Source organism: Aegilops tauschii, chromosome 5, assembly GCF_002575655.3.
Source record: "Aegilops tauschii subsp. strangulata cultivar AL8/78 chromosome 5, Aet v6.0, whole genome shotgun sequence".
NCBI lineage: Eukaryota > Viridiplantae > Streptophyta > Magnoliopsida > Poales > Poaceae > Aegilops > Aegilops tauschii.
This window is the reverse complement of record NC_053039.3, coordinates 545,643,030-545,670,704: the sequence shown is the minus strand read 5'-3', so window position 1 is coordinate 545,670,704 and position 27,675 is coordinate 545,643,030. Positions and strand designations below refer to the sequence as shown.

At 50.7% G+C, this 27,675-nt stretch overlaps 2 protein-coding genes across 3 annotated transcripts; one reads left to right on the top strand and one right to left on the bottom strand.

Annotated features, from left to right (window-relative positions):
* Window positions 1–13,439: 13,439 nt before the first annotated feature.
* On the top strand, window positions 13,440–15,875 carry LOC109732402 (L-type lectin-domain containing receptor kinase SIT2-like). Its single transcript, XM_020291576.3, has one exon. It carries the CDS (start codon window positions 13,623–13,625, stop codon window positions 15,711–15,713), a length of 2,091 nt encoding a protein of 696 aa, XP_020147165.1. The 5' UTR covers window positions 13,440–13,622; the 3' UTR covers window positions 15,714–15,875.
* A 1,061-nt stretch (window positions 15,876–16,936) lies between these two features.
* Window positions 16,937–27,391, bottom strand: LOC109732407 (urease). Of its 2 annotated transcripts, none has more exons than XM_020291583.4 (19): window positions 27,136–27,391; window positions 26,806–26,987; window positions 26,652–26,725; window positions 26,016–26,061; window positions 25,273–25,378; window positions 24,940–25,082; window positions 23,813–23,923; window positions 23,496–23,659; window positions 23,025–23,400; window positions 22,829–22,937; window positions 22,075–22,214; window positions 21,477–21,614; window positions 21,302–21,393; window positions 20,878–21,007; window positions 20,643–20,801; window positions 19,045–19,227; window positions 18,527–18,661; window positions 17,594–17,665; window positions 16,937–17,324 (listed from the first exon to the last, which is right to left on the bottom strand). In XM_020291583.4, the coding sequence occupies exons 2-19, from the start codon at window positions 26,929–26,931 to the stop codon at window positions 17,103–17,105; spliced, it is 2,526 nt and encodes an 841-aa protein (XP_020147172.1). In that variant the 5' UTR covers window positions 26,932–26,987; window positions 27,136–27,391; the 3' UTR covers window positions 16,937–17,102. The 2 variants fall into 2 exon arrangements, with proteins under 2 accessions (XP_020147172.1, XP_020147169.1); XM_020291580.4 differs by having other exon boundaries at window positions 26,806–27,032; window positions 27,136–27,349.
* Window positions 27,392–27,675: the final 284 nt, after the last annotated feature.

The window sequence follows — 27,675 nt, the reverse complement described above, 5'->3', positions numbered from 1 at the left end:
GGGTGGTGGTGGCACTCCAGCGCCGTTCACTATCTTGAATGTGTCGCCTTTGGACAGTGGGAGGGAAGGCAATGCTCTCCCGTAGGTAATCGGCCGTTGTTTGCGGTCGGTGTGTTCTTCATTGGTGCGGTGCTCAGTGGTAGATTGGGTTCCTACTGGAGCTCCGGTTTCCCCATGGCGTCATGCATTTCTTCTCACTGCGTCTTCGGTGGTGCTTTCGTCCGGCAGCTGTGTCGTGCGCCGTGGTGGGCTTCAAAGGCGAGCATCGCAATGGATGAGGTGTTTCGCGGAGTGAGGTGCTAGTGCTTGTCGTCCTACCTTGGGCTTCTGGTTGTTCGATATCTATGCATGCTCAGGGGGCAGCAACTCCGCCATGCCGACGATGCGGCACCCTACAAGCCAGCGCGAGAAGGCAGGTGGTGCCTTCTTTGGTGGCGGAGACAAATGATGTGATGCCGGTGTGGCCTTGGGGATTTGATGACACACGGGTTTCCTCCGGCAGCAAACCACCTCCTTGGCTTCGTCTCCTCTTTGACAAGATCGCGGCATCAACCGAAGGCATCGTTTGTTCAAGCTTTTGGGTTTTTTCTATACGGTGGCTTGCTACCTGGTTCTATAGTTTCATGTATCCTTTTGCTATTTTTATGTCTCTATTTTGGTGCTCTTGTGTGTGTTCTGTGGCCATCAGGTCTATAAAGGGCATCACTGATTTAACGCGGGGCCTCGGCCTTGTTATTAAAAAATGTAGGCTACATCTGTTTGGTTGTTCGACCACAAAAGTAGGCATGCCAAAGCTCATAGATTCGGAGGTCACACTTCTAACGCTTTGTCCAACATACTTGCAAGCCAGACGTTTAGGATATCATCACGATCTTTCATGTTAATTTGTTCTTGACCATGATCATAAAGCCCTTCAAGTAAAAGCTTGCAATACCGTTATTGGTAAGTTTTTGGGTTACTAACAAAGAGTTAATAATGTTTGACGAGCAGGTCCAGTCTTAAAATTATGATGTACTCTCTCCGTCCCATAATGTAAGACGTTTTTTGACACTACACTAGTGACAGAAAACGTCCTATATTATGGACGGAGGGAGTAGCAATTTGAAAGTCAACATGTGATTGGATGATTGGAAAGGTGAATGTATCTCATAGCAAACTTGAGACCAGACAACAAGTTTGACATCACATGTATCTCAAGAAGGCGGATTATTATCCCCTCACTGGGAGTGGACGTTTTCATTGATAATGAGGCACATGTGATGGCATCATCAATCATAGACTCCACGACTACAACATTCGGTAGAAGTCGTGTGAGTTATATCAGGAAAAAAGTTTAGAACTTTCTGAAACTTCTAAACATGCATTTCGCATTTTGTTGAGAACATAGGGCTCCATAGAGCTCGAGAGCCAAGTTATTAGCAGCTCGACGAATGCTATGAGAATACCGGTGGCACCCTTACTGTATGTTAAGGGTCTCTACAATTTAAATTGTCATATAAAAGTTAAGTTGTCGGTGTACAAAAGAAGGGGCGCACCTTTGTACCCCTTTACCTGTGCACGGACAGTCGGAGCCGCGCTCACGGCCACACCAAGCAGAACAGGGAAGGTGAACCAAGGTAAAACCGAAGCCCCAAGACAGCCAGAGCAACGCCAAGGCCGAGACCACAAAAAAGCAGAGAGGCGAAGCAGGTGGATCTTGCCGGGGGCAGCCTCAGCAGCCCCGGCAAGACCCTTGCCGGGGCAGCTCGTCCAACACCAGCGCAGCACGCCACCCTTGAGCCCCCGGTCTCCAACGCCATCGACCACGTTGGACCAGGGCTCGGGAGGCACCTCCATGGTGGCATGCAGATCTTTGTGAAGACAAGGAACATTCAAGATCAGATGAGGATTAAAAGACGATGATCCTCGGCAAGACCCTTCCCGAGGAGAGCCACAAGACCCCCGGCAAGATCCTTGCCGGGGACGACAGCGCGCCACGGCAAGACCCTTGCCGGGCCACCCGGCAAGGCCCTCGCCAAGGGCGCCAGCAGGGCCACCTGCGAGGCCCGCGCCAGCCAAGTCTCCACCGCCGTTCGCATGCAGCTGCCAGCCCAACCAGCTGGGCAGGCACCTGCGTGGCAACATGCAGCTTCCAGGCCAACTCAGCACACGCCTGCGTGGCGGCATGCAGATCTTCGTGAAGGCTCCACCACCGCGCCACCTCAGCTGCCTGCCTGCCTACATGGTGCCGCACGCATCGCTGGCCAGGGCGCGTGTCGAAGCGAGGAGGAGCGGCGACAGACGGGACGGGCCTCGCTCCCGTCCCCGATAAAGCAAGGGGACACCTCAGCGGCACATTAAATGCGTCTTGTCCTGTAATACGAGTGATAAGCTCGTAGCACTGTGCGCCTTTCCACCTCCTGTGTGCCACTGTGGCAGCCCCTTTCGACTATAAAAGGAGGCCCATGGCATACTGGAGAGGGATTCGGCTCTTTGAAACCATGCACCCACCATAGCTAGTTCGAGAGCTCAAGAACTCTCTGAAATACAGCCACCAAAGCAGGACTAGGGTTTTACGCATCCTCGCGGCCCGAACCTGGGTCAACGATCCTTGTGCTAATTACTAATCCTGCTCTTCTCGCAACCCTGCACCCCGGCAACCGTAGTAGGGATTCTTGTGATCCCATAGGTGTCGTTCCACACCGACATCTTTGGGGCGCCAGCCAGGGGGCGCAATTGTGAGAATCTGGTCTAGTAGTTAGCCTAGCGTTTCTTCATCGCCATGGCTCCCAAGAAGAAGACGGCCACGGCGATCGGCTCGTCGGGGGCCGAACGGCCCGTGCCAGTGCGGGCGAGCAGCGGCCCGGTCGCGGACAAAACCCGAGCCACGGTCCGCGAGCACCAGCATCCCCCTGGCAGTCAGAGCATGGCGAGCGGCGCCGTTCGCGTGCCAGGCGATGGGCCGCATGTCGCCAGGTCCAAAGATGGAGCCGGGCCCCCCGCAGGCGGCGCAGGGCCCTCCAGGAGTGTCGTTGTGCCACCCCCGGGCGGCGCAGCAACGTCCAAGACGCCCACGCCGGCGACCACTGCGCTCTTCCCATGGTGTGCGCGACGAGCAGCGTCACCACGCCGGTGAACCTGGGCACCGCCGTGGGAAGAGCCCCGTGCGTCATCCGCGGGACGAAGGAGCTCAGCATGCCTGCCGAAGTGCTGGCGAAAATGGCGCGCAGCCGCTGGGTCGTGATGGAGCTCCTTCTAACGTGGTTAGAAGTCGAAGCGCACCACGGTCCATGCAACTGTCGCCGCCACCTACGCTAGCAAAGGCTTTGGCGCGCGCGCAGCTGCTCCTCGACTTCCCTCCTGCTGCGGAGAAGCTCGACGAGTGGAGGGCCACCATCCGAAGCCTCGTCGCTGTCGCCAACAAAGATGATCCACGACCGACGGGACCCTCAGGCCGGCGCTCCACCGAGCCACCACATGCCAGCGCTAGGAGGACCGGGGGTGCTGCGGTCACGGTGCACTCTCCTCCTCCTCGCCAGCCGCCGCGGGCGTCGACTCGTCGTGACGACACTTGTGATAACATCTCTATAGCGTCGTCCGACCCACGGACCCACCGCGACCAGCGCCAAGTTCTTCGAGAACGAGCTCACGAAGATGCTCGAACCACCATCGAGCGCCGGCGTGATACACTCCACCAGTCGGACAAGCGGACGAGACCCGCTACGGACCACCCGGCACCGGGGGGCTCCGGCGGCCTACCTTACGAGGTGGGCTGCCCGGCCTTTACCCGCGAGTTGCGGCAGTTCCAGTGGCCGTCCCACCGCACATTCAAGCCCGACGTGGGCAAGAAGTACACTGGCAAGACCCATCCGTCCGAGTTCCTCAGCATCTACACCATCGCGATGCAGGCTGACGGAGCTCGCGACGACAAGGTGCTTGCCAATTACTTCCTGCTGGCACTGAAGCCCAATGTTATGTCTTGGTTAATGCACTTGCCGGCGGATTCCATTTCTTCTTGGTCGGATATGTGCCATGAGTTCGTTTGCGCCTTCACTGGAGGCCACCAAGCTCATGGCCAGGCTAGTGATCTGCATATCATTCCCCAGAAGGAAGGAGAAACCCTGCGCAAGTACATCCAGAGATTCAGCCGGGTGCAGTACAACATCCCCGACGTTCATCCCGCCGCCGTGATCAGCGCGTTCCATCAAAACGTGCGCAACCGCAAGATGCGCGAAGAGCTGGCAATGACCAAGGTTAAGGATGTGGCCGAACTCTATGTTCTAGCCGATAGGTGTGCCCGGGCTGAAGAGGAAGGAAGTACCCCGGCGAAGACGCCGGCGCGGAAACCGACTCTACTGACGAAGACACCGCCGCCCCGACGAAGAAGGGCCGGTGTCGCAACAAGAAACGCAAGGGAAAGGCCGTGCTTGCCGTTGAGGGGTCTGACGACACCGGTGCTGCCAAAAAGGTCAAGGCAGACGACCCCGGCAAGGAGATTGCTGGGTGTGTCTCCTGCCGGGACTTAGCAGCTGTCGACAAGCCAGGGGGCTCTGGCAAGCAGTACTGCAAGATCCACCGCACCAAGGGCCACGACCTCCAAAACTGCCGGCAAGTCGAGCTGCTTGCTGAAAAGCAAAAGGCCAAGTATAAGAGGCGGGACAAGGAGAAGGGCCAGGACGGTGCCGAGGGAGCCGGCAAGAAGCATGGCGGCCAAGGAGGACGCCCCGGCAAGGACAACCAGCAAGAAAGGCCCGCCCGGGGCCATGACAAGAAACAAGAAGACGACGATCATGACGAGGACGACGAGTCCGGTGAGCAAGAGTTCCAGAAGGCTACAGAGGCCATGTGCGTCGACGGTGGCGCCTCGCTGCATACTTCTCACCGCCAGCTCAAGCAGTGGGCGCGTGAGATTACAGCAGCGGAGCCGTCGTTCGACACTCAGAAGCCGCTGAAGTGGTCCTGCACGCCCCTCATCTTTGACGCCGAGGACCACCCTGAAGGCACAACCGCGGTCAGGTGCTTGCCGTTGTTGGTCTCGCCAACGATACGCAACCTCAAGGTGAACAAGATGTTGGTCAACGGCGGGGCCGGCCTGAACTTGATCTCGCCCGTCGTGATCAAAAGGCTGCAAATCCCTGATGGAGACCTTGAGGAAACGGGCACGTTTCAAGGGGTCAATCCGGGGAGGAGCCAGCCGAAGGGAAAGGTCACACTGCCCATGACGTTTGGAGGGGAGTTGAACCACAGGACGGAGAGGATCGTCTTCGACGTGGCCGAGATCCCCTTGCCCTACAACGGGATCCTCGGCCGCCCGGCACTAGCCAAGTTCATGGCGGCGTCGCACTACGCCTACAACATGCCAAAGATGCCCGGGCCGTTCACCATCATCTCCGTCCCCTCCGACAAGAAAGACGCGCTGATTTGCGCCGACCAACTCTACCGGGAAGCATTTGCAGCAGCTGCCGTCAAGGCACTTGCTCCTGCCGCCGAAGCCCCGGGAGGGAAGAAGAAGCCCGGCAAGACCTCTCGCACCCACTCCGGCAAGCGCACCTCCTCGGAGTGTTGTGCTATCGTCGAGGACGTGCCAGAGAGCTCTACCGGCAAGAGCAAGAAATCCAGAGCCGAGCCACCGCAGACCAAGAAGGTGTCCGCTAGGGAGGGTGGCAAGGGAGGGGCCTTCACCATAGGCTCCACCTTCGACAGCAAATAGGAAGGCGCGCTCGTCACCTTCCTGCGGGCGAATGTTGACGTGTTTGCGTGGAAAGCATCCGACATCCCCGGTGTTCCCAGGGAGGTGGTTGAGCACCACCTAGCTGTCTGCCCTCATGCGCGGCCCGTCAAGCAGAAGGTCAGAAAGCAGGCTCTGGAGAGGCAGGAGTTCATCACAGAAGAGATCCGGAAGTTGGAAGCGGCAGGTTTGGTGAGAGGAGTGCTCCACCCGACGTGGTTGGCCAATCCGGTAGTGGTGCGCAAGGCAAATGGGAAGTGGAGGCTGTGTATTGACTACATAGATATCAATAAGGCTTGTCCTAAGGACCCCTTCCCGTTGCCGCGCATCGACCAGATTGTTGACTCCACGGCCGGGTGTGATCTGTTGTCATTCCTCGACGCCTACTCGGGCTACCACCAAATCTTCATGACAAGAGAAGATGAAGAGAAGACAACATTCATCACCCCATGTGGTATGTATTGCTTTTTACGGATGCCTTTCGGGTCGAAGAGTGCTGGATCGACGTTTGCAACAGCAGTCCAAATTGGTTTTGAACCCCAGCTCCATAGAGATATGGATGCATACATGGTTGACATAGTGGTCAAAACCAAGGATGGGGCAACTCTTGTGCAAGATCTGGAAGAGACATTTGCCAACCTGCGCAAGATCAACCTTAAGCTGAACCCTGAGAAATGTGTCTTCGGTGTTCCGGCCGGCAAACTTCTCGGATTCTTTGTGTCACAGTGCGTGATTGAGGCAAACCCGGACAAGATCAAGGCTATTGAACAGATTGAGGCGCCCAAGCGGATCAAGGACGTGCGTCGGCTCACCGGCTGTGTCGCCGCCATGAGCCGATTCATCTCCAAGTCCGCCGAGCGCGCCCTACCCTTTTTCAAAATCTTGAAGAAGGCAGGCCCGATGGAGTGGACCCCAGAAGCTGAGGCAGCGTTGCAGGATCTGAAGAAATACCTTTCCTCCACACCAATACTGGTTGCGCGTAAACCACAAGAACCGTTGTTGCTGTATCTAGCGGCAACGAATTAAGTGGTCAGCGCCGCACTAGTGGCACAGAGGGAGGTCAACGAGGAGGCAGTGGCGACGACAGAACCAACGGACGGCGCGCCAAAGATTCCCCCGGCAGGGCCTGGTGCTGGCAAGGCAAAGCCCCCGGCAGAGTCTGACGCCATCAGGGCGACGCCCGCACAGTCAAGCAGAGTGGTGCAGAAGAAGAAGAAGATGATGCAGCACCCGGTTTACTTTGTCAGCTCCCTCTTGCAGGGGGCTCGGTCGAGGTACTCCGGTGTGCAGAAATTGCTCTTCGGCCTCCTTATGGCCTCGAGGAAGCTGCGTCATTACTTCCAAGCCCACGAGATCACTGTCGTCACCCGCCTCCCGTTACAACGGATATTGCACAACCCAGATGCAACCGGAAGGATTGTGGAGTGGGCCTTGGAGTTGTCGAGCTTTGGGTTGAAGTTTGAAAGTACCTCAACAATCCAGAGCAGGATCTTGGCGGAGTTCATTGTAGAATGGACCTCAACACCTGACGAAGAAATCCAAGAGACCGCTCTCCCCGGCAAGGAAGTGGACTGCGACTGCGACTGGATCATGTACTTTGACGGGGCTTTCTCGCTGCAAGGCGCCGGTGCCGGTGTGCTGCTTGTCGCACCCACCGGAGAGCACCTCAAGTACGTGATCCAGATGCACTTTCCCAGGGAGATGTCCACAAACAACACTGCTGAGTACGAGGGGCTGCTTGCCGGTCTCAGGATCGTGGCAGACCTCAGGGTGAAGAGGCTCATCGTCAGGGGTGACTCACAGCTTGTCGTCAGACAAGTCAACAAGGATTACCAGAGCCCAATGATGGAGGCCTACATAGATGAAGTGAAGAAGCTGGAGGAGCGCTTTGACGGTACCCAAGCGGAGAACGACATCGCCGATTACCTGTCAAAGCGTGCTGCATTCAAGCTACCTATGGAACCAGGTACCTTTTTGCTCCGGTTAACTCAGCCATCTGTCGAACCATCAACGGGGCGGAACAAGCGGAGGAAATCAGGTCCCGGCAAGTACTTTCCTACCGAGCCCCCTGGGGCTGCCGGCAAGGGTGTTGCCGTGGACGCTGAGCCTGCGAAAGAGCAACTGGCTCCGGCGGGGCATCAAGCCCTGGCCGTGGAGACAGCCACGCCCATGGCAGAGGAAATGCCTTTAGTCCTTGCCGTCGAGCCCCAGGCTCCGGCGTGGGCACAGCATACTGTCTGATTCCTCCAAACAGGGGAACTTTCTGAGGAGCAGGAAGAAGCGGAAAAGGTAGCCTGTCGGTCTGCCCTGTACCAGTTCGTCGATGACGTCCTGTATAGGAGAAGGCCGAACGGTGTGAAATTGAAGTGCATTCCTCGGGAGGAAGGACTGGAGCTGTTGGCAGAGATACATGGAGGCATATGTGGCTCCCACATAGGGTCGAGGGCCCTTGCCGGCAAGGCGTTCCGGCAAGGTTTCTTCTGGCCCACCGCCCTCCAGGATGCGACGACACTAGAAACCAAGTGTGAAGCGTGTCAGTTCCATTCAAAGAGGCTTCATCAACTAGCTCAAGCCCTTCAAATGATCCCTCTCTCCTGGCCATTCTCGGTCTGGGGGCTCGACGTACTGGGCCCTTTCCCCCGTGCTGTCGGGGGCTTTGAGTACTTGTACGTTGCAATCGATAAGTTCACAAAGTGGCCAGAGGTGGAGCCAGTGAGGAAGGTGACAGCACAGTCAGCCGTAAAGTTCTTCAAGGGACTAGTCTGCCGTTTTGGTGTGCCAAACAGAGTCATCACCGACAACGGCACGCAGTTCACAAACCACACCTTCATGCAATATATTCAAGACCTCGGCAGCAAGGTCTGTTTTGCTTCCGTGGCACACCCCCGGAGCAACGGCCAAGCAGAGAGGGCGAATGCTGAAATGTTGCGAGGCCTGAGAACGAAGACCTTTGATAGGCTGCACAAGAGCGGAAGGCGCTCGATTGATGAATTGTCGGCGGTTCTTTGGTCGATCAGGACGACGCCAAATCGAGCCACCGGCCAGACACCCTTCGCCCTAGTATATGGGGCGGAGGCAGTTCTCCCCACGGAACTCATATACGGGTCACCTCGAGTGCTCGCTTATGATGAGCTTGAGCAAGAGCCGTTGCGGCAAGATGACGCGACGCTCCTTGAGCAAGATCGTCTTCGGGCGGCTGTGAGAGCAGCACGCAACCAGCAAGCCTTGCGCCGCTACCATAACCGCAAGGTTCATGCCCGAAGCTTTGAGGAAGGCGACCTTGTTCTTCGGCGCGTTCAGTCGGCCAAGAATTCCAACAAGTTGACGCCGAAGTGGGAAGGCCCTTATCGGGTAATACGAGTCACCAGGCCTGGCGCAGTCCGCCTGGAGACCGAAGATGCTGTTCTAGTGAGCAACTCCTGGAACATCGAGCATCTTCGCAAGTTTTACCCATGAGGCGCGGCTTGCCGGGCCCCCCGACAAGCCACCTTTTGTACAAGCCTTGCCGGCAAGGCATGTAACCCTTTGTACAAAGCCAGGCGCAGACCCTGAGCACAAATAAATGAAGCGTTGTCGCCCTAAGTTATAGCATGCATGCTAGGTCGATTCTCTTCCTTGGTTAGGGTTGATAGTGCTTAGCGACGACTAACCCCTAGCCTAGAGGTCGAGTGCGCGTCTCTCTATTCTTTTCTGTCCTCTTTGGTTCGTAGGGCACCTGAGCACTTCTGTTGAGCTACTTGGAAGAAAGGGAACGGATCGGCTTCCTGGCCCCGGCAAGCTAAAGATACCGGGGGCTGCAAGTACAAGGGTCCAACCGCGGCAAGACAAGGTTGCCGGGGGCTGCAGATCCAGATAAGTCTTTCATCCTCCGTCATGCATTTCGGTACGGAATTGGGACATGTGAAACCTCGTTTTATCTCCAGGCTACCGTGCTCCCCTTTTTCCTATACCTAAGGATTATCTCATGGGTCCGGGTTTGGTTGTAGCCGCGGTGGCAAGGAAATAGAAAGAGGAGCCTAAGCCCACTTCGTCCCTGCCTCCGCCAAGGGCGCGAGAATGGTCGAGTGAAGTGAGGGGGACAGCAAGGCCTGTTGCCGGGCGAAAAACGTTTATCTTAAATAGTAACAAGGATTCGCTCCTTGTCGCGTGGTCTACCCACGAACGAAAAACCCGGCAAACATCCCTTTTTCATTAAAAACATCCCACACATGTACAGTTCGTACAGAATAAAAAACATGAGCAAGGGGATTACAAGTTCTAAATTTAACGAAGGCCCGAAGGCTTACAAACTAAAAAAGAGATAAGATGCCCGTAATCCCTTTCTTGTTCCTCTCCTCAGGAGGCAGGTAAAGAAGGCGGAGGGGCAAAAGGGGCGCCTAGGCGAGCTACGAGCGGCAGAAAGCACCAAGAGAACACCTCGGTGGCTACCCAAGGGTGGGCCGGTGATGACGGTGCCGGGAAAGGAGCTGGAAGACGAGGCGGCAGGTCGCCGGACACGCGATGAAGGTGTCGGTGTCCGCGTACTCCGAGCTGACGGCCTTGCTGCCCGCCCTCTTCCTCTTCCGCAGCCTCCCGATGCTAGCCACCCAAGGAGACGGCCCCGAGAAGTTCAAGGAGCTGGCCCCTCCCCCGGCAAAACTCCGTCGGAGGAGCGGCCAGGTGCAGATGTTGCTGCTGCCGCACCCGCCCAGGCACGGGGCGTCCGACGCCTAGTAGGACTTGTCCCCGTTATCTGCCCCGCTGTCCTCCTCGTCACTTTCGCTCGAGGAAGAGCTTCCATCGTCGGAGTCTCCATCGGAGGAGCTCTCCACGCAGCACTTCGCGAGTCCCAAACTCTCCGAAGATCTTGACAGAGAGCAGGCCGTCCTCCATTAATTTGAAGTAGAGGACGAGCCCCGCCGTCAGGCTGTGGATACGAGCGAACGTCTTCCATCCACGGCGGAGGTACATGACCCGAGGAGCCGGGAAGTCGGCGTCGACCCGCGTGCCCCCATTCCCGTAGCCCCTCATGTGCAACCTGAGGGTCTGGGGCGGGTCACGCTCCATCTCCCGAGCAAACGGGGCGGGAAGACGAAGACGGCGACTCGGAGGCCGGTGCAGCCTGACGAAGAACTCGCGAGGCTGGTCTCCAACGTGGCCCTCTATCGGGAAAGACATCATCGGCGGGGGCGAGGCCGGCGCGCCGCCCCGTCCTCCTCTTCCCCGGGCACCACGACCTCTGCCACGGCCTCGCCCATGGCCTCGCCCCCTCCCCCTTCCTCTCGCGGCCGGCTCCACCGCCGCGGGCTCAGGAGGAGGAGGGACGCGCTGTCGAGCGGCGACCCTCGCTGCCACCGTCAAAGGACCAGGGTTCCCCTTCTCCATGGCGGATGAGAGGAAGAAGCAGAAGCAGGAGGAGATAGAAGATAGAAGAATGCGGGATGCCATCCCCCCTTCCCTCTCCTTATAAAGGGGCGGGGTCGGGGCCTGGCCGCCCCACTCAGCCAATCCAGCCGGCGGAGGCGTAGGGAATCAGGACCGACCTGCTGCCCCAATCAGCAACGACCCGGTTTCCCGCCTCCACCGCCCGCCACTTGCATGGAAGACGCGTGGCGAACGTGCAGAATCGAGGGGACGGGTGAAGAGACCTCTCCCCACCCCGTGATCGCGGGGTGTGGACGCCTTAAAGACCTCAACCCGGCCCCATTCAGTAAATGGGCCGTGCCTTTACGCCTCTCCCTCCTCATGGGGAAGGCGCGAGCCGACCCTGTATCGCGACGTGACGCATGCCTGCGGAAACCGCCCCACGCATGCCACCCACGTCCCGCGCACCCCTCCACATCGCGCATTCAACGCGGGTCGTGGGGCGTGCAGCGCGTGAAAAGTTTTACCGCGGTAAAAACCGCCCCTCCTGCCCACGCACCGTTTTGGGCCTGGCCCAACAACGTGTCGCGCTTATGTGTGGCCCAGGCCCGGGGGCTCCTGTCGGTGTACAAAAGAAGGGGCGCACCTTTGTACCCCTTTACTTGTGCACGGACAGTCGGAGCCGCGCCCACGGCCACACCAAGCAGAACAGGGGAGGTGGACCAAGGTAAAACCGAAGCCCCAAGACAGCCAGAGCAACGCCAAGGCCGAGACCACAAAGAAGTAGAGACGCGAAGCAGGTTCCCCCGACAAGATCCTTGCCGGGGGCAGCCTCAGCAGCCCCGGCAAGACCCTTGCCGGGGCAGCTCGTCCAACATCAGCGGAGCGCGCCACCCTTGAGCCCACGGTCTCCAACACCATCGACCACGTTGGACCAGGGCTCGGGAGGCACCTCCATGGTGGCATGCAGATCTTTGTGAAGACAAGGAACATTCAAGATCAGATGAGGATTAAAAGACGACGATCCTCGGCAAGACCCTTGCCGAGGAGAGCCACAAGACCCCCGGCAAGATCCTTGCCAGGGATGACAGCGCGCCACGGCAAGACCCTTGCTGCCCTCGCCAAGGGCGCCAGCAGGGCCACCTGCGAGGCCCGCGCGAGCCAAGTCTCCACCGCCGTTCGCATGCAGCTGCGAGCCCAACCAGCTGGGCAGGCACCTGCGTGGCAACCTGCAGCTTCCAGGCCAACTCAGCACACGCCTGCGCGGCGGCATGCAGATCTTCGTGAAGGCTCCACCACCGCGCCACCTCAGCTGCCTACCTGGCTACATGGCGCCGCATGCATCACTGGCCAGGGCGCGTGTCGAAGCGAGGAGGAGCGGCGACGGACGGGGCGGGCCTCGCTCCCGTCCCCGATAAAGCAAGGGGACACCTCAGCGGCGCATTAAATGCGCCTTGTCCTGTAATACGAGTGATAAGCTCGTAGCACTGTGCGCCTTTCCACCTCCTTTGTGCCACTGTAGCAGCCCCTTTCGACTATAAAAGGAGGCCCATGGCATACTGGAGAGGGATTCGGCTCTTTGAAACCACGCACCCACCATAGCTAGTTCGAGAGCTCAAGAACTCTCTGAAATACAGCAACCAAAGCAGGACTAGGGTTTTACGCATCCTCGTGGCCCGAACCTGGGTAAACGATCCTTGTGCTGATTAGTAATCCTGATCTTCTCGCAACCCTGCGTCCCGGCAACCGTTGTAGGGATTCTTGTGATCCCATAAGTGTCGTTCCACACCGAGATAAGTATTGTAATTTTCTTTATGATTTTTTTATTCATATGGCTTTATTTGATACAGCCTATATTACAATGTCTTTTGCGCTATCATAAAAGGAAAAACCCTTAACTCAGACCACTTTTTGTGTACTCCCTCCGTCCGGAAATACTTGTCATCAAAATGAATAAAAAGAGGTGTATCTAGAACTAAAATACATCTAGATACATCCCTTTTTATTCATCTTGATGACAAGTATTTCCAGACGGAGGGAGTACTTGACATGAATTTTGTGAGAATGTCAAAGAGAGGCAAGACATGCTCAAGACAAAAAAGGGAAAACCTTCGTTACTAGTATTTCTAAAACAAGTGAGAAATGCTAAGTCGAATAAATTTGAAGAAGATGATACATGTAATTGGAAGTAAAATAGGAAGACCAAGTTAGATGAAATATACAGTACAGTAGTAGTATGTACAGTAGTATGTTTTTATACGTGAGGAGCATCAATGTACAACCAACTAACTGTACTGAATTGAATGCGTTGATGCACAATTTTTCCACTAGACGAGTCAAGATCGTCGATATAAATATAAAAGATTTTTGTCATTGAGTACTCAATCACTCACTAGAAAACAAATTCGTTGGCTGTTCGTTGCCGGATCCTCCCACACATGACCCCCGTCCCCTTGTCGGCTCATCGAAGGCAACGGCGACGGCAACCTCGGCTCGCCGGCAGCCAACGCCGTCCACGTCCCTACCCTAACGCCACCGTCACTCGCTTCCATTGCTCGCGCCCATCGTCGCCATGCTTCTGCGGCGGCTGGCTGCGGTAATCTTGCTCCTCCTGTTCTCTCGGGACGTCGCCGGCGCCCAAGAGTTCGTGTACGACGGCTTCGCCGCCGGCAAAGTGGCGACCACCGACGCGGCCGTGGTCACCCCGTCCGGCATTCTCCAGCTCACCAACGACACCAAGGAGACGCTCGGCCACGGCTTCTACCCGGCGCCCCTCCGCTTTCGGGACGCCAACACGGGCGCGCCCGTCTCCTTCTCCACCACCTTCGTGCTCGCCATCGCGCCACGGTACCCAGACGCGCACGGCCACGGCATCGCCTTCGCACTCGCGCCGTCCGTCAACGTCCCGGGCGCCGTCGCCGGCAAGTACCTCGGGCTGTTCAATACGTCAAACAGCCTGGGCAACGGCACAAGCCAGATCGTGGCCGTCGAGCTCGACACGGTCATGGACATGGAGTTCAAGGACGCCGACGACAACCATGTCGGCGTCGACGTCAACAGCCTCCACTCCGTCAACTCGGCCACCGCCGGGTACTGGCACGACGACGGCTCCGGTGGGAGGAGATTCGACAACATCAGCCTGACCGGCGGCAGCGAGGCGCCTGTGCAAGTGTGGATCGAGTATGACGGTGACAGCGCGCGCCTCGAGGTGACCGTGTCGCCGGCGGGTGAGCCCAGGCCGGCCCTCCCGCTCTTGTCGTGCCACGTCAACCTCTCGTCGGCAGTGGCCGAAGATACCTACGTCGGCTTCTCGGCGGCGAACGGCGCCGCCATGAGCTCGCATTACGTTCTTGGCTGGAGCTTTCGCCTCGGCGGAGGCCGCGCGCCGGACCTCGACCTCTCCAAGCTCCCGAGGCCCCCGTCGCCGCCGGGACCATCCAAGAAGAGGATGTCGCTTCTACTACTCCTGATACTGCTCCTCCTGGCTGTCCTGCTCCTGCTCCTGGTGTCGGCGGCCATCGCGATGTTCGTCGTGCGGCGGCAACAGTGGCGCCGACAACGCCAGGAGTTCTCCGAGGAGGAGGAAGGCTGGGAGATGATAGATTACAGCCCACACAGGATCAGCTACAAGGACCTGCACGACGCCACCAATGGCTTCCGCGACGTCATCGGCGTGGGCGGCTTCGGCCGCGTGTACCACGGCGTGCTCCCGAGGTCCGGCGTCGAGGTCGCCGTCAAGAAGGTGTCCCACGGGTCGCAGCAGGGGTTGCAGGAGTTCGTGTCGGAGATCACGAGCATGAGCCGGCTGCGCCACCGCAACCTGGTGCAGCTCCTCGGCTACTGCCGGCGGCGCGACGAGCTGGTGCTCGTCTACGACTACATGCCCAACGGCAGTCTGGACCAGCACCTGTTCGGCCGCGCCGCGCCGGGGCTGAGCTGGGAGCAGCGCGCCAAGATCGTCCGGGGGGTCGCCGCCGGACTGCTGTACCTGCACGAGGGGTGGGAGCAGGTGGTGGTGCACCGGGACATTAAGGCCGGCAACGTGCTCCTCGACGCCGACATGAACGGCAAGCTCAGCGACTTCGGCTTCGCGCGGCTCTACGACCACGGCGGCGACCCGCATGCGACGCACGTGGTCGGCACGCTCGGGTACATCGCGCCGGAGATGAGCAAGACCGGCATGGCCACCACGAGCTCCGACGTCTTCGCCTTCGGAGCCTTCCTGCTGGAGGTGGCGTGCGGCCGCAGGCCCGTGGTGTTCACCGTGGACGCCGACGGCGACTCGCCGTCACCGGCGGGGATCGTCGAGCTCGTCCTCCAGCGCTGGAAGGCCGGGAAGATCACGCAGGCTCGGGACCCGAGGATCGGCGAGTGCGACGAGGACGACCTGGAGCTGGTCCTCAAGCTGGGGCTGCTCTGCTCGCACCCCGACCCAGAGCGCCGGCCGGGCATGAGGCAGGTGGTGCAGATGCTGGAACACGCCGTGCCCCCGCCAGAGATGTCGCCGGAGGTTATCAGCGAGAGCATGAAGCAGTTCGAGCACCATGAGGCTTTCGACGAGTTCGTCGGAATGTCATTCCCGTCGACGTCCGAGGTCACCACCGCCACGACGCAGCAATTCTCAAACGGCAGCCGTCCTCGTAGTGACTTCCATTCAAGCTAGATTAGCAAATACAGCAGCAAGCAGTACGTTGTGAAAAACAACTTGTGAAACATCTGAACTGAGAAGAACATTTCAAATTTTCTATCAATTTTTTTTATAAAGGCTCAAGTGAGCTATTTTTTGTGTGTTTCCATAATAAAAATACTATAATTATTGACTATAGAACCTATTGTGCACCTTTTTTTGCACATGACTCAAGAATGTACTGTATGTATTTACACCAAACTTTGCAAAAAACTTCCCCGCAAAGAAAAAAACTTTGCAGCGAACCAACCTGTGGTTGGATAGTTAGAGGGACAATGGTATCCACAGCCCACCAGGGTTCAAGTCGACGACGGGGCGCCTACGGTGACTTCGTAAATTTCAAGATGACATGCCGGCTCAGTCTCTCGAAGGTGCTCATAGGTATAGCTGGCCAAACGGGCCGTGCTAACTGGGCCAGCCCGGTAGCAAGCAGGCCCGGCACGACCCAGGCACGGCACGGCCCGGGCTAAACGGGCCAGGCCCGGCACGCGGCACGCCATGGGCCGTGCCTGGGCCTGGAGGCTAGGCACGCGGGCCGGCACGGCACGGCCCGTTTATGTTTTTTTTTTGAAAAATATAAATATATATGTCCTATATAAATACCGAATACCCTAATATGTTTAATATTTTCATAGTGCATGCGTATTTTATTAGTGCTTGAATCTAAGTAGTAGTAGTGTTATAGTGTAGTCTTTGTAATTTTTATCCTTTTGTAATTACAGAGTATGTCTTGTATTCTTTTATTCTTTCAGATGGGAGTTTTAATGATGTACATGTGCTAATAAAATCTAGATTTATCTCACATAATAGTCTACCAGATTTTGCAATTTTCTACATTTTTTTTTGGACTTTTTTTGCTGTTTCCAGAGGTATTACGAAGAAAAAGAAAAAAATCGCGCCAGACGGGCCAGCGTCCTCCAACGGGCGGGCGTGCCGCGTGCCGGCCCATGTAGCCTACGTGCCGTGCCTGGGCTGCTAGCTCCCGCCCGTGGGCCGGCACAGCACGGCCCGGTTATTATTCGTGTCGAGACGGGCCGTACCGTGCCAGGCACGTTTACGGCGGGCCGGGTCGTGCCGTGCCGGGCCAGCCCATTTGGCCAAGTATGCTCATAGGGGTAGGGTGTGCGTGTGTGTTCATAGAGGTGAGTGTATGCACGTATGTATGAGCGCTTGCGTCTGTACTGATGTTTAAAAAAAACTTTGCAAGAAACTGAAGTATTGCAATATGTATGCGTGTTTTTTTCACGTAAATGTATAATTGTTTATTTCGAGCCAGCAGCACATCTCCCGTGCGCAACTCGAGGTCACCGTTGAAGCTAGTTTCATGAATTATTGACCTTCAAGAATTGCTCGAACAATGGTGGCCTAGAAAAGAAAGTAATTCCGAGATAATGGCACCGTGGCTGCTGGCTGGCAAGTCAGGACCTCTCCATCAGCAGTAACCGTGTAGGTCTCGGGGTCGACCTCAATTTTGGGAAGCGCGTCGTTGAGCTTCATGTCCAGCTTCGATAAACGGCGGACACCACCAACAGCTTCCACCCTCTTTGCTAGTTTGTACTCTGATGCAACACCAGCTTCTTTGGCAGCCTGTGATCATTTCAGACATTAAGCAGCAGCCATTGCCATTCCTTAAGACCATATCATTAGATGGATATATTTCTTTCACCAAAGATATCGCTATACATATATCTATATTAAGCTTGCAAAAGTTTCTTTCATGGCATTATTTTGTAAAAAAAACGTTAGAAGAGTTTTTTAGTGAGGTACAAAGTAAAAAATATCTCGATTGTAGATTGTAGTTGGTATCGAACATTACTAATCATCCTAAATTCGTTACAAGAGTTCAATAGGCTAACCTTGCTCACAAATGCAATCGAGTGAGAACTCCCGGCCTTTCCATATGCACCAAACATAGGTCGCATCATAACCTGCATCAAGAATGCACCATTCTGTGATTTAAGTTTTTCAATGACAAGAAGATTGCGGAAACATCGACAAAAGAGTAAAATGCTGATTCTTTTTTGAGAAAAATGCTGATTCATCCACACTTTGCAGTTTCTGCATCTAACATAGAATTGTTTGCAGTTTACTACATATACCATCATAATTAACAATGGAAACCAGATGTCGTCGCGACCATCACCAAGGTCAAAAGGAAGCACGAGTGACCTGACAGGAGTTGTGTCTGTGAAGCTTGCTGACCTAGGTCCCTGGGTTGTTTGGGTCTTCAGGTTGCAAATCAATCCTATAGTCTAATTTGTAATAGCTCACAGGGCCAGGGTAGGGTGTGTGCTCCTTGGTATGTGGAGTGTGTTTCTTGATATTTTAGGCCACCAAGTTCACCCTCCTAGTTTTGTAAACCTTTTATCTTCTACTCCCTCTGTTCCACAATACATGCCTTCCATTTGTCAAAATATAGATGTATCTAGACATGTTTTAGTATATAGGTACATCCATTTTTGGACAAATGGAAGTCAAGTATTTTGGAACGGAGGGAGTATTAATGAAAAGGCACGCTGATCTTTTGTGCATCCTTGACAAAACAAGTGGGTAACTACACCAGAAGGGCTAGATTGAAAAAAAGAGCATGTTTTATCAATTTCAATTGCACATGAGGCAAGACTTTTCTTGCACCAACATCAGTGATGCTCTGGTCAAACTTGGCTGCCAATGTCAACTTGGTCATAACTGACAAGCTAGCTATTTTCATGTAAGCTAAATGGAAACATTATGACAGGATTAAAGCAAGACTTTCTTATTCAAAGGATCTCAGAGAAAGGAGTCCATACAGGTTCAGGTGTTGGAATGCTAGCATTCGGGTCACCCATATTGGCCCACGCAATTGCACCACCTTTTATAATCAATTCCGGTTTTGCACCAAAGAAAGCAGGTTTCCAAAGAACTAGATCAGCTAACTTTCCCGCCTGCCAAAAGCACGTAGAGATAAATATTAAAACGGAAAAACAATTCAAAACTAAGGATCAGTTAGCTTTTGAATTGACATATTCAGAAAAAAGAAATCATTAGCCAGAATGTAGGTGGGTGTGATATCAAACAACAAAATATTCTGAGTTGCCTTGATACACAACATTTTTCAGGAGCTACAGTGAAATTACATATGTTGCTAGACTTGCTATTACATTATATTACCCTGAAATTATATCAAGCATATTAAATAAAGCACATAACCCTTTTCCTTTAGATGCCTAATTTCAGTGTGTGGATGGCATTGCCTACCTTATGTTGTCTACCCAATATGAAGCATTTAATGGGAAAAAAAATCTGAAAGTGGTCAAGAGGTACATACCTCCACAGAACCAACAAAATCTGAGAAGCCGCTTACTATAGCAGGATTTATGGTATATTTTGCTATGTATCTTCTTATACGGAAGTTGTCATTATCCTTGGCAGGATCAGAGTCACCAGGCCCAGGTAACCTACCTCTTTGGACTTTCATCTTGTTTGCAGTTTGCCATGTTCGGATAATCACCTGGAAAGTAATTGTTTCAACAAATGCATATAAATAAATCAAGTTTGAAATCAGCTGCTGGTTACTAGAGCTCAGACGTCAATCTAGATGTATATGTATATCGGTTCAAGTCTCTCAAATGACTATTTTTTCCATCACGGCTTATCCAAGAAAGCCAAAAGACGTACTTCATTAAAACAATTAATTTATGATACTTATAAGCTTATAGTTGCTCTAACAATGACTTGATTTGTTTGGTTTGCATTGACACTAGATTTGAAAATAAACTGATATTATTTTTCCCCTGAAGTTTTTTTCACGCCATTTCCCCTGAAGTTTACGATAATACAGAAATTACTACATTGCCTTGTTACATTGTGATGAATTAGCACATAAAATGAATAAATACAATCCGGTGTACAGAATAAGAGGACTGGCATAAAATAATTTACTTGAACTCAATACACAAGGAAATGATGACTTGTAACCTGCAAGTAGTATTTGAATCTGCACTCGGTTATTATGAATAGTAGAAATTCAGAAACTAGCATCTACCCTAAGATGCATTAAAGCAGTTCACTTCCATGTGACACGAGAAATGCATCGACTGTTACACAGATCTGCCAGTGCAGACACAGGCGAGGCAACAATCATTCTGCCTTGCCCTGCTTAAGGTTAATGCTGAGATATTCACCAATAATATTGCCACCCATGATACTGGCCAACCATTTAGTTAAGCACCATAAGTACTCTGCACTTCCAAAACTCTGGCTCCATCAAATTGTTCTTTTTCCTTATAACTGTTGAGTTGACACAGACAAAACCTTTAGCTGGTCTCTCACGCATGATAGGAGTTGAGACCGGGCCATCTACTAGTGCCACAAGGTGATGTACCAGGAATCAGGTTAATTGGATTCATGTAACTCTGAGATTGGAAAATAGTGATTTTTGCCCATCCGTGCCTGTCAGTGTCACCCACTGGACTGATATTTGTTATAAATCGACACCATTGATTTTCATCTTCAAGATTAAAAAAAAAACTTCGGTAAATGGCCATCTAATTCGTCCCACGTTCATCATGAACTAGACATACACCGTAGGCTGTAGTGCCAACTCCTGTGCATTCACCTAGTTGCTCACTGTATTAACCTGACAGATTGTCACGTGTATGCATGTTGATTGATGGTAAGGACAATCAATTCAACAAACACAACATTATGAGCCAATCACATACCGGTGCAGCTGTTGTTTCTACTTCACCGTTTAACTAATTTATGGTTCGTATGAGCATAAGTGGAGGATGCAAGTCATGGCTTTGAATACAAGTTATGAAGGTCATCAGAACTAACTAACCAATCTTGCCACCAACCAAAGTAACATGAGATGTGAAAACTGTTCATCACAATGAAAAAAAAGGATAAGGGTATGTAACAGACCTCTCCAATGCGACCCATAGCCTGTGAATCAGATGATATGATACTGATTGCCCCCATGTCGTGCAAGATGTCCTCAGCCGCAATTGTTTCTGCTCGAATTCTTGACTCAGCAAATGCTACATCTTCCGGGATGTTTTTATCAAGGTGGTGGCAAACCATCTACAGGAGAACCACAATATATGACGACCAAATTCTCAAGTAATATTCATAGCATCAGCATGAGACAATTGTTTACCAGCATATCAAGGTGCTCATCAACAGTGTTAGAAGTAAAAGGCCGGGTTGGGTTTGTTGAAGAAGGCAACACATTTTTCACCCCACATACTTTAATGATGTCTGGGGCATGACCACCACCTGCACCTTCGCTGTTTACAAGACAATAAGAACACAAGCACCATTAAAAATTGCCCGATATAACCAACAATTTGAATTCTACGACATGACAAGAATATTTTGGAAGGGGGGCTGTGAGTTATAATCCTTAAAATGTTGACTCATTTTCCATCTTCATTTTGGCCGGCATTTACAGTTACCAGATTTCTCAACAGTTGACAGGGTAGTTTCTATGGCATCACAGAAATCAGAACTTTTCTCCGCATACAACCCATATACAAGTAACGTAGAAAAAATGTAACACCTGAATACAGCATGCTCCATACCTGTGATATGTGTGTATGGACCTATCTTTAAAAGCTGCAATTGTATGCTCCACACAACCTGCTTCATTTAAGGTATCCGTGTGGATATTAACCTGTAGAATTTCGATGAGCATCACCAGAATAAAAAATATGCAGGTATACCGGCATGATAGGATGATAATACAAGACAGCTTACTTGGATATCAAAAGCTTCTCCAACAGATAAACAGTTATCTATCGCAGCTGGGGTGCTTCCCCAATCTTCATGCAACTTCAAACCCATTGCTCCTGCCATAATGATCTCAGATAATCCTTCGGGTTTTGCAGTATTTCCCTGCACAGTATATCGACAGGGATAAATTTTTAGATTTTGAGCAACGATATCATCACTTTGCTGTATTCACTACCCAGACTTAGGCCTACATTTGGATACATTCTAATTAACAAATTCGAGTTCCCATGATCTATATAAGAACCAGTCAACCAAGATATTAGTGCTAGGCTGCTAGCAGTCCATCCTATCCAATGCCATATGCCGGTTTCTTGCCTTTCTGGTTGCAAGACACTTGGATAACAGTCTCCAATTTTTTCTACACATACCATAAAAATAACATGTAGGAAATGCTAACTTGAAGCTCTGAAATGGTAGGGATTGAAATCTTGATGTATATTTTGTTAGCTGTATTCCACCCTAGAAACCATCATTTCATTTCACAACTAAAGAAGATTAGTGTAAGGCTAAACAGATTTAGCATTTTTATTGAACCTTTAATTAGTGTTCATAACATATATACCTTTCCTGTAAATCCCACGTTGATTGGAAATTCGTCGGTGGACTGCAACATTAGTTTCATTTGAGACGGTGCAGGGGTGCAAGTTGTGGCACAAGTTCCATGTGCTGGTCCTGTTCCACCTCCCACCAATGTTGTTATGCCTACAAATAAATGTGGAGATGATTTAATGACCTCATCATTTATCAGTAGTTAATCCAAACATGCATTTGAATATTGCATAGAAAACCTTTTTGTATGTGTAATTAATTATATTCAACCATAAAGTATAGTTATAGAACATGCGAGTTCTGCCAGAATGTTTGTCAGTGTCAGTACCCATATTTTTAGAAAATGCTATGAAAATTTCAAGATAGTACAAACTTAAAGAGATGTGATTCTCTGTCCCTTGTCTTTAGTAACTAGTAGGTCTGTAGCAACAAGCAGGGAATACATTTCGGGGATTCTCAGGTCATCCCAAGAAAAGCACAAGTCCGGCAAAAAAAATTATCCCGCTTTGACTTCAGGCACAACATTCAAATAGAATGATTACTATATTTAAAACTATGATAGAGAAGCACATGCTGTTGTGGTCTTAGATCTGGTATCATGCAGGGCTCGGCTTGAATCTCCCATCCAATTCATTTCTTTTCCTCCAATAAAAGTCAACTTTGAAAAATCATTTTTGTTGGATGTGTCTAGATTTTTTTTTCTTTTAAAACCGATATTTTATTTCCCTCAGTAACAACTAGTAGGTGCAAAGACTAAGGAACTTTACCACTTGCAATTGCCTCATTTACCAGCTGAGGGCATATGAAGTGAACATGGCAATCTATACCACCAGCAGTTACAATCATGCCTTGAGCAGCAATAACTTCTGTATTCACCTGGAAACAATTTGAAGCATGAAATTTATTTAAAATGCACTCCTCTTATTTATTAAATCAATCTAAAAGGTGCAGGTATGTTGTTACCCCAACAATCATGTTGCTGTGCACACCATCCATGACATCGGGGTTTCCAGCTTTCCCAATGGCAATAATAAGCCCATCTTTTATACCAATATCAGCCTTGTATATTCCTGTATAGTCAATCACAACAGCATTTGTTATAACTGTATCCAGGGAGGCAGATGCTGGATACCCTGCGGATTGTCCCATTCCATCACGCAGAACTTTTCCCCCTCCAAATATGCACTCATCACCATAAACAGCAAAGTCCTTTTCAATCTCCGCAAAAAGATCGGTATCACCAAGCCTAATCTTATCACCAGTTGTAGGTCCATACATGCTAGAATATTTCTCATGATCAACACTGCAGTCGAATGTACCGTCACCAATAAGACCTTCGCTGCAACCAAAGTTTCAAAGGTAAACATCTAAGCCATAATAAATTCAACAAGTTGGATTTATCCTCTACCATTAGTTAAATGTGAAGGAAACAACCTTGCGTCTGGATAATCTTCATGTCCAAAACCATACTCAGTAATCTTCTGCATTACCTCATTAAGCTGAGAACTGTCAACAGCACCATCAGCAATGCCATTTCCACCTCTAATTACTTTATGGCCACCAATGCTTACAAGTGTAACACTTTTTGCATCCCCTGGCTGAAACAAATAAATAGGAAATCAGATTCTAGAGGATTTTAGAAGTAGGATGTGCGGAATATTTGTGAGAATAAGTAGGATCCCTAGTACTTGAAATGTATTGTTAGACTATACAGAGCAGAAAATGCCAAAGGATGGATCGAATAAAAGAACCTCAAACCGAACGGCTGTTCCAGCAGGTATATTCAGTCTCATGCCATAGGCTCTGTGTCTATCAAACACCAGGTACGGATTGGCCTCTATAAAGTGGTAATGGCTCCCGATCTGCAAAACACAATTTGGAATTTTTTTCTCATGAACTGCAACTTATAGTAGCATCAGAATCTAAAAGGGCGGTATAGCCCCATCAAAATCGTGAGATTGTTGAATGCGATGCAAAATGAACGTATTATGAAAATATGTGGAAAGAAAAGGCAATTGGATTGTAACAACAGTATCTAAAAGGGAGAAAATGTAACTTTAACCTGAAAAGGAGCAATACAATATTGATGGAAACTCAAGAAAAGGAACCACAGCATGCAACAGCCATTTTAACAAGAGTAACAGCTTGCACCCACTAAGATCAACATGGCTATACTAATGCATGAGTTTGAGCAACATAATTAAAGAAAGAATGTACCTGAAATTAATTTCCCAAAACGGACTTTAGGAGGATAAGTCATAGTGTTAGATAGAGCTAGGGATACAAGTTTGGATCAAGACGACTCATTGATCCATTTTAGTTCTTTTGCTTGATCAATAATGTAAATAGCATGTATACAAAGTGAAACACCAAGTAAGTGGAAGTGAACCACCAAGTAAGTGGGTTGAGCCAGTGGGTTGGCCCGATTGTCTCCCTAATATTTATTTTTTTAGAAGAAAAGGGCATCTTTGTCTCCCTACTATCTAGAGCCATTCAGCTAACTCCGTCACCTAATTAAGCTGTTAGCTCTTAACATATTTACATGTTCAACCTAATGTGGTGTGGACTGTGCAGGACGTCTGTTCACTGCCTTTAGCAGTGTTACAAGTAACAACATTATTACACGGTTGCCGGTTCAGCACCATGTTATGCTACATGTGGACCAAATGCTATGATATTACCAAGGGGTGGCAGGAGTGATCTTGTTAAATGAATAGCACTCACACAGTTGTACCACAAGGAGTGGTATTAAAGAATAGGTCCAATTGTGAAAATAAGTCGGGGGCAAAGATCCATCAAATGAAAATGTCATAGAATAAGAAGTTATTTGTAAATTTGCAGTCAGGACACCAAACGAAAAACATCCACATGTGCTTACCTGAATAGGCCTGTCTGCCTTGTTAACAACCTTCAGAGTTAAAGCCCTGCGATGAAGGTTGAGGATTATGCGTCCAGAGCAGAAATGTACTTCACCAGGATAGTCCTCAACATCACTCCCAGAAAACTTTTCAAGTGAAGGTACTGCAACAATTTAATAATTTGTGTACAGTTACCCTTTTCGCTTCTTAATGTTTCTCAAACTGATTACTCAATTCAACTTTCTAGAAGTGCCAGATTACCACAAGTACAGTATTTTAAGATTTGTACAACCATGCAACTTAAGATATAAACTTCTATTAGTAAACCAAGTGTGTTGATCAGCGTTGACAACCTGGGAGATAAGAACCATGCAGAGCTAGCTCCAAATTTCCATCATCAGAACAAATAGGGTCATGTACAGTAATTAGTTTTGTTCCATCCATAAATGTTCCTTCAACCTAGAAAAAATGTTATAATTGAGTTTATTTTGAAAGATAATGGTAACAAGCATAATTGTCAAGCATACTGTTGTAAAGTTAGTATCTGGGTCCAATCAAAGCCCGTATTATGGTCTAGTTGTAACCTTAGTACTATAAATAAAGGGTGGCTGATGAGAGGCAGACATTCTAATCTGCATAATCCAGGATACTCGGCATGAAGCTCCAAAGAGAACTTATCTTGGGCCAACAACAGTCCAAGGTACCTCCTAAGGTGTTTGGTTGTATTACAGACGTTCTGTAGACAAGTTGGACCTGTTAAGTGTATTTATTTTGGCATGCATCTCATCAAAAGAGCCATCTGTTCTTCTAAAAAAGAGCCATCTACATTTTTTTTGGCTGCCTGTTCAAACAGAGGGCAGTTTTCTGACCATCTGTTCAAAATCGTCTACGCACTTGAGTAGTACACGCACAAGCCATAGTTTCAGGAGGCATTTTTGAACTGGAGGGGTTTGGCCAGGTTTCCCCGACCTGTTTCTGAACAGGACTAGCTGTGATCTTAGCATCATAAACATAACTATTTCCCGTATCATTACAAACCAAGGTTCTAGGACAGAGGAAATTGATCGATATCATATAGCACAAGCAAAGAAATAACCTGTACAGTGTCCAAAAGGTATGGAACAGCCGGAAGAACTTGTCTCCTGATAGGCAAGAAAAAGGTAAAAGTCTCAGAGCATAAGGTTACAGAACAGCAACGGCATCATGTACAGTAACTTATTCAATGATCTTAAACAATGTGACAGGAAAATCTCAAACAATGCTCCCCACACATAACAAAAATCTTAGATAGCGGATATAATTTATGAAGTAACGAATCTGTCATAGGTTAACAGAGAATCTTCTTCTATATCTCAAGCAAGATGTGAGCAGATGTTAATTGGTGCAGGAACTGAACAAGTGGCGCCAGCTTTTGCATAGCTTATTATGCATGTGAAATGAGAAATGAGGATAATCTTCTATACATTCTTCAATGAGGAGAAGGGTTGCTGGCATTCTGTTGTGTTTATTATAAACTAGTGCATATCCAGTAAAGTCGGATTCCACTAATTCAGCCAGAGAATTGCTCAAGAGACACTGAAGCCAACATCAACATCATGCTTTTCTTTTATCTGTCTAGGCAGTTCAAAATGTGTACATTGCTTCTTTTTTTTAGATAACTATAATACTGGATTGTGGAGTTTCTGGAAAGCGGGTCAAAAGGTTGGTTACTGAACTGAATGTACAGACGAACCTGCCCAGCATCTGTTTCCCCAAGTCCATCAAGTCTGTTACAGTTTTGTCTCCATCCCGAACAAACTCGAGAATCTGTATCAGGAAGCAGAAAAGGTTTTACGCAACCTTGAATTGGCTTGTGGAAACACCATCAGAGACTATGGCATCCTGACCTGCGCGGCGATGAGGGCGATGGCCTCGGTGTAGTTGAGGCGGAGGCCCCGGGCAAGGCGCTTCTGCGCCAAGAAGCCGGCGCTGTGCAGCGCCAGCTTCTCCGTCTCCCTCGGCACCAGCTTCATCTCTCACCACAGGAGCAGATTCAGAGCTGAAGCCCTCAAAACCTCTGGGAAACGAGCTGCAGGCCGAAAATTCAGAACAACAGAACCAAAACTCCCAGCACCTAACAAAATTTACATGGACAAGGATTTGATTGCTCGCACCAGAAGAATAGCATGGCAAGGAACAGAACAATCGAATCAATCAATAGCGTGGGAGAGGTCAACCTGAACCTGGGCGGGTGGGTCGCCGGCGACCTCCGCCCCGCGACGGGCCAGCGGATGAGGGCGGCGCCGCTCGCTTTGCCGGGACGGGCTTCCCGGTGCCGGCGGGGAGAGGGCTCGGCGCGCGGCCGCGCCTTGGTCTGGCGGAAGCCGGCGGAGGAGGGAGCGGAGCAGAGTGAGGGTTGAGAGAGAGAGAGAGAGGGGTCGTCGCGAGCTGGCGATGGATTTTGATTGGTGGGCCGGCTGGATTCTGTCTTCTTTGGTGATTCCGTTGCCGTCGGTGGGCCCGCCGCCGCGCGCGTCGGGATCAATCGAGCAAGTGACGGGATCCACTGCCGTAGGCCCCGCGCCCAACTTACCCTAGTAATATGCATATCTTACTAATCTATATTACTATCTCTATAATGCATAGTATCATATTTTCTTTGTTCCTAAATATAAGTTTTTTTAGACATTACAAATGAACTACAACATACGGATATATGTAGACTTATTTTAGAGTGTAGATTCACTCATTTTGCTCCGTATGTAGTCATTTGTTGG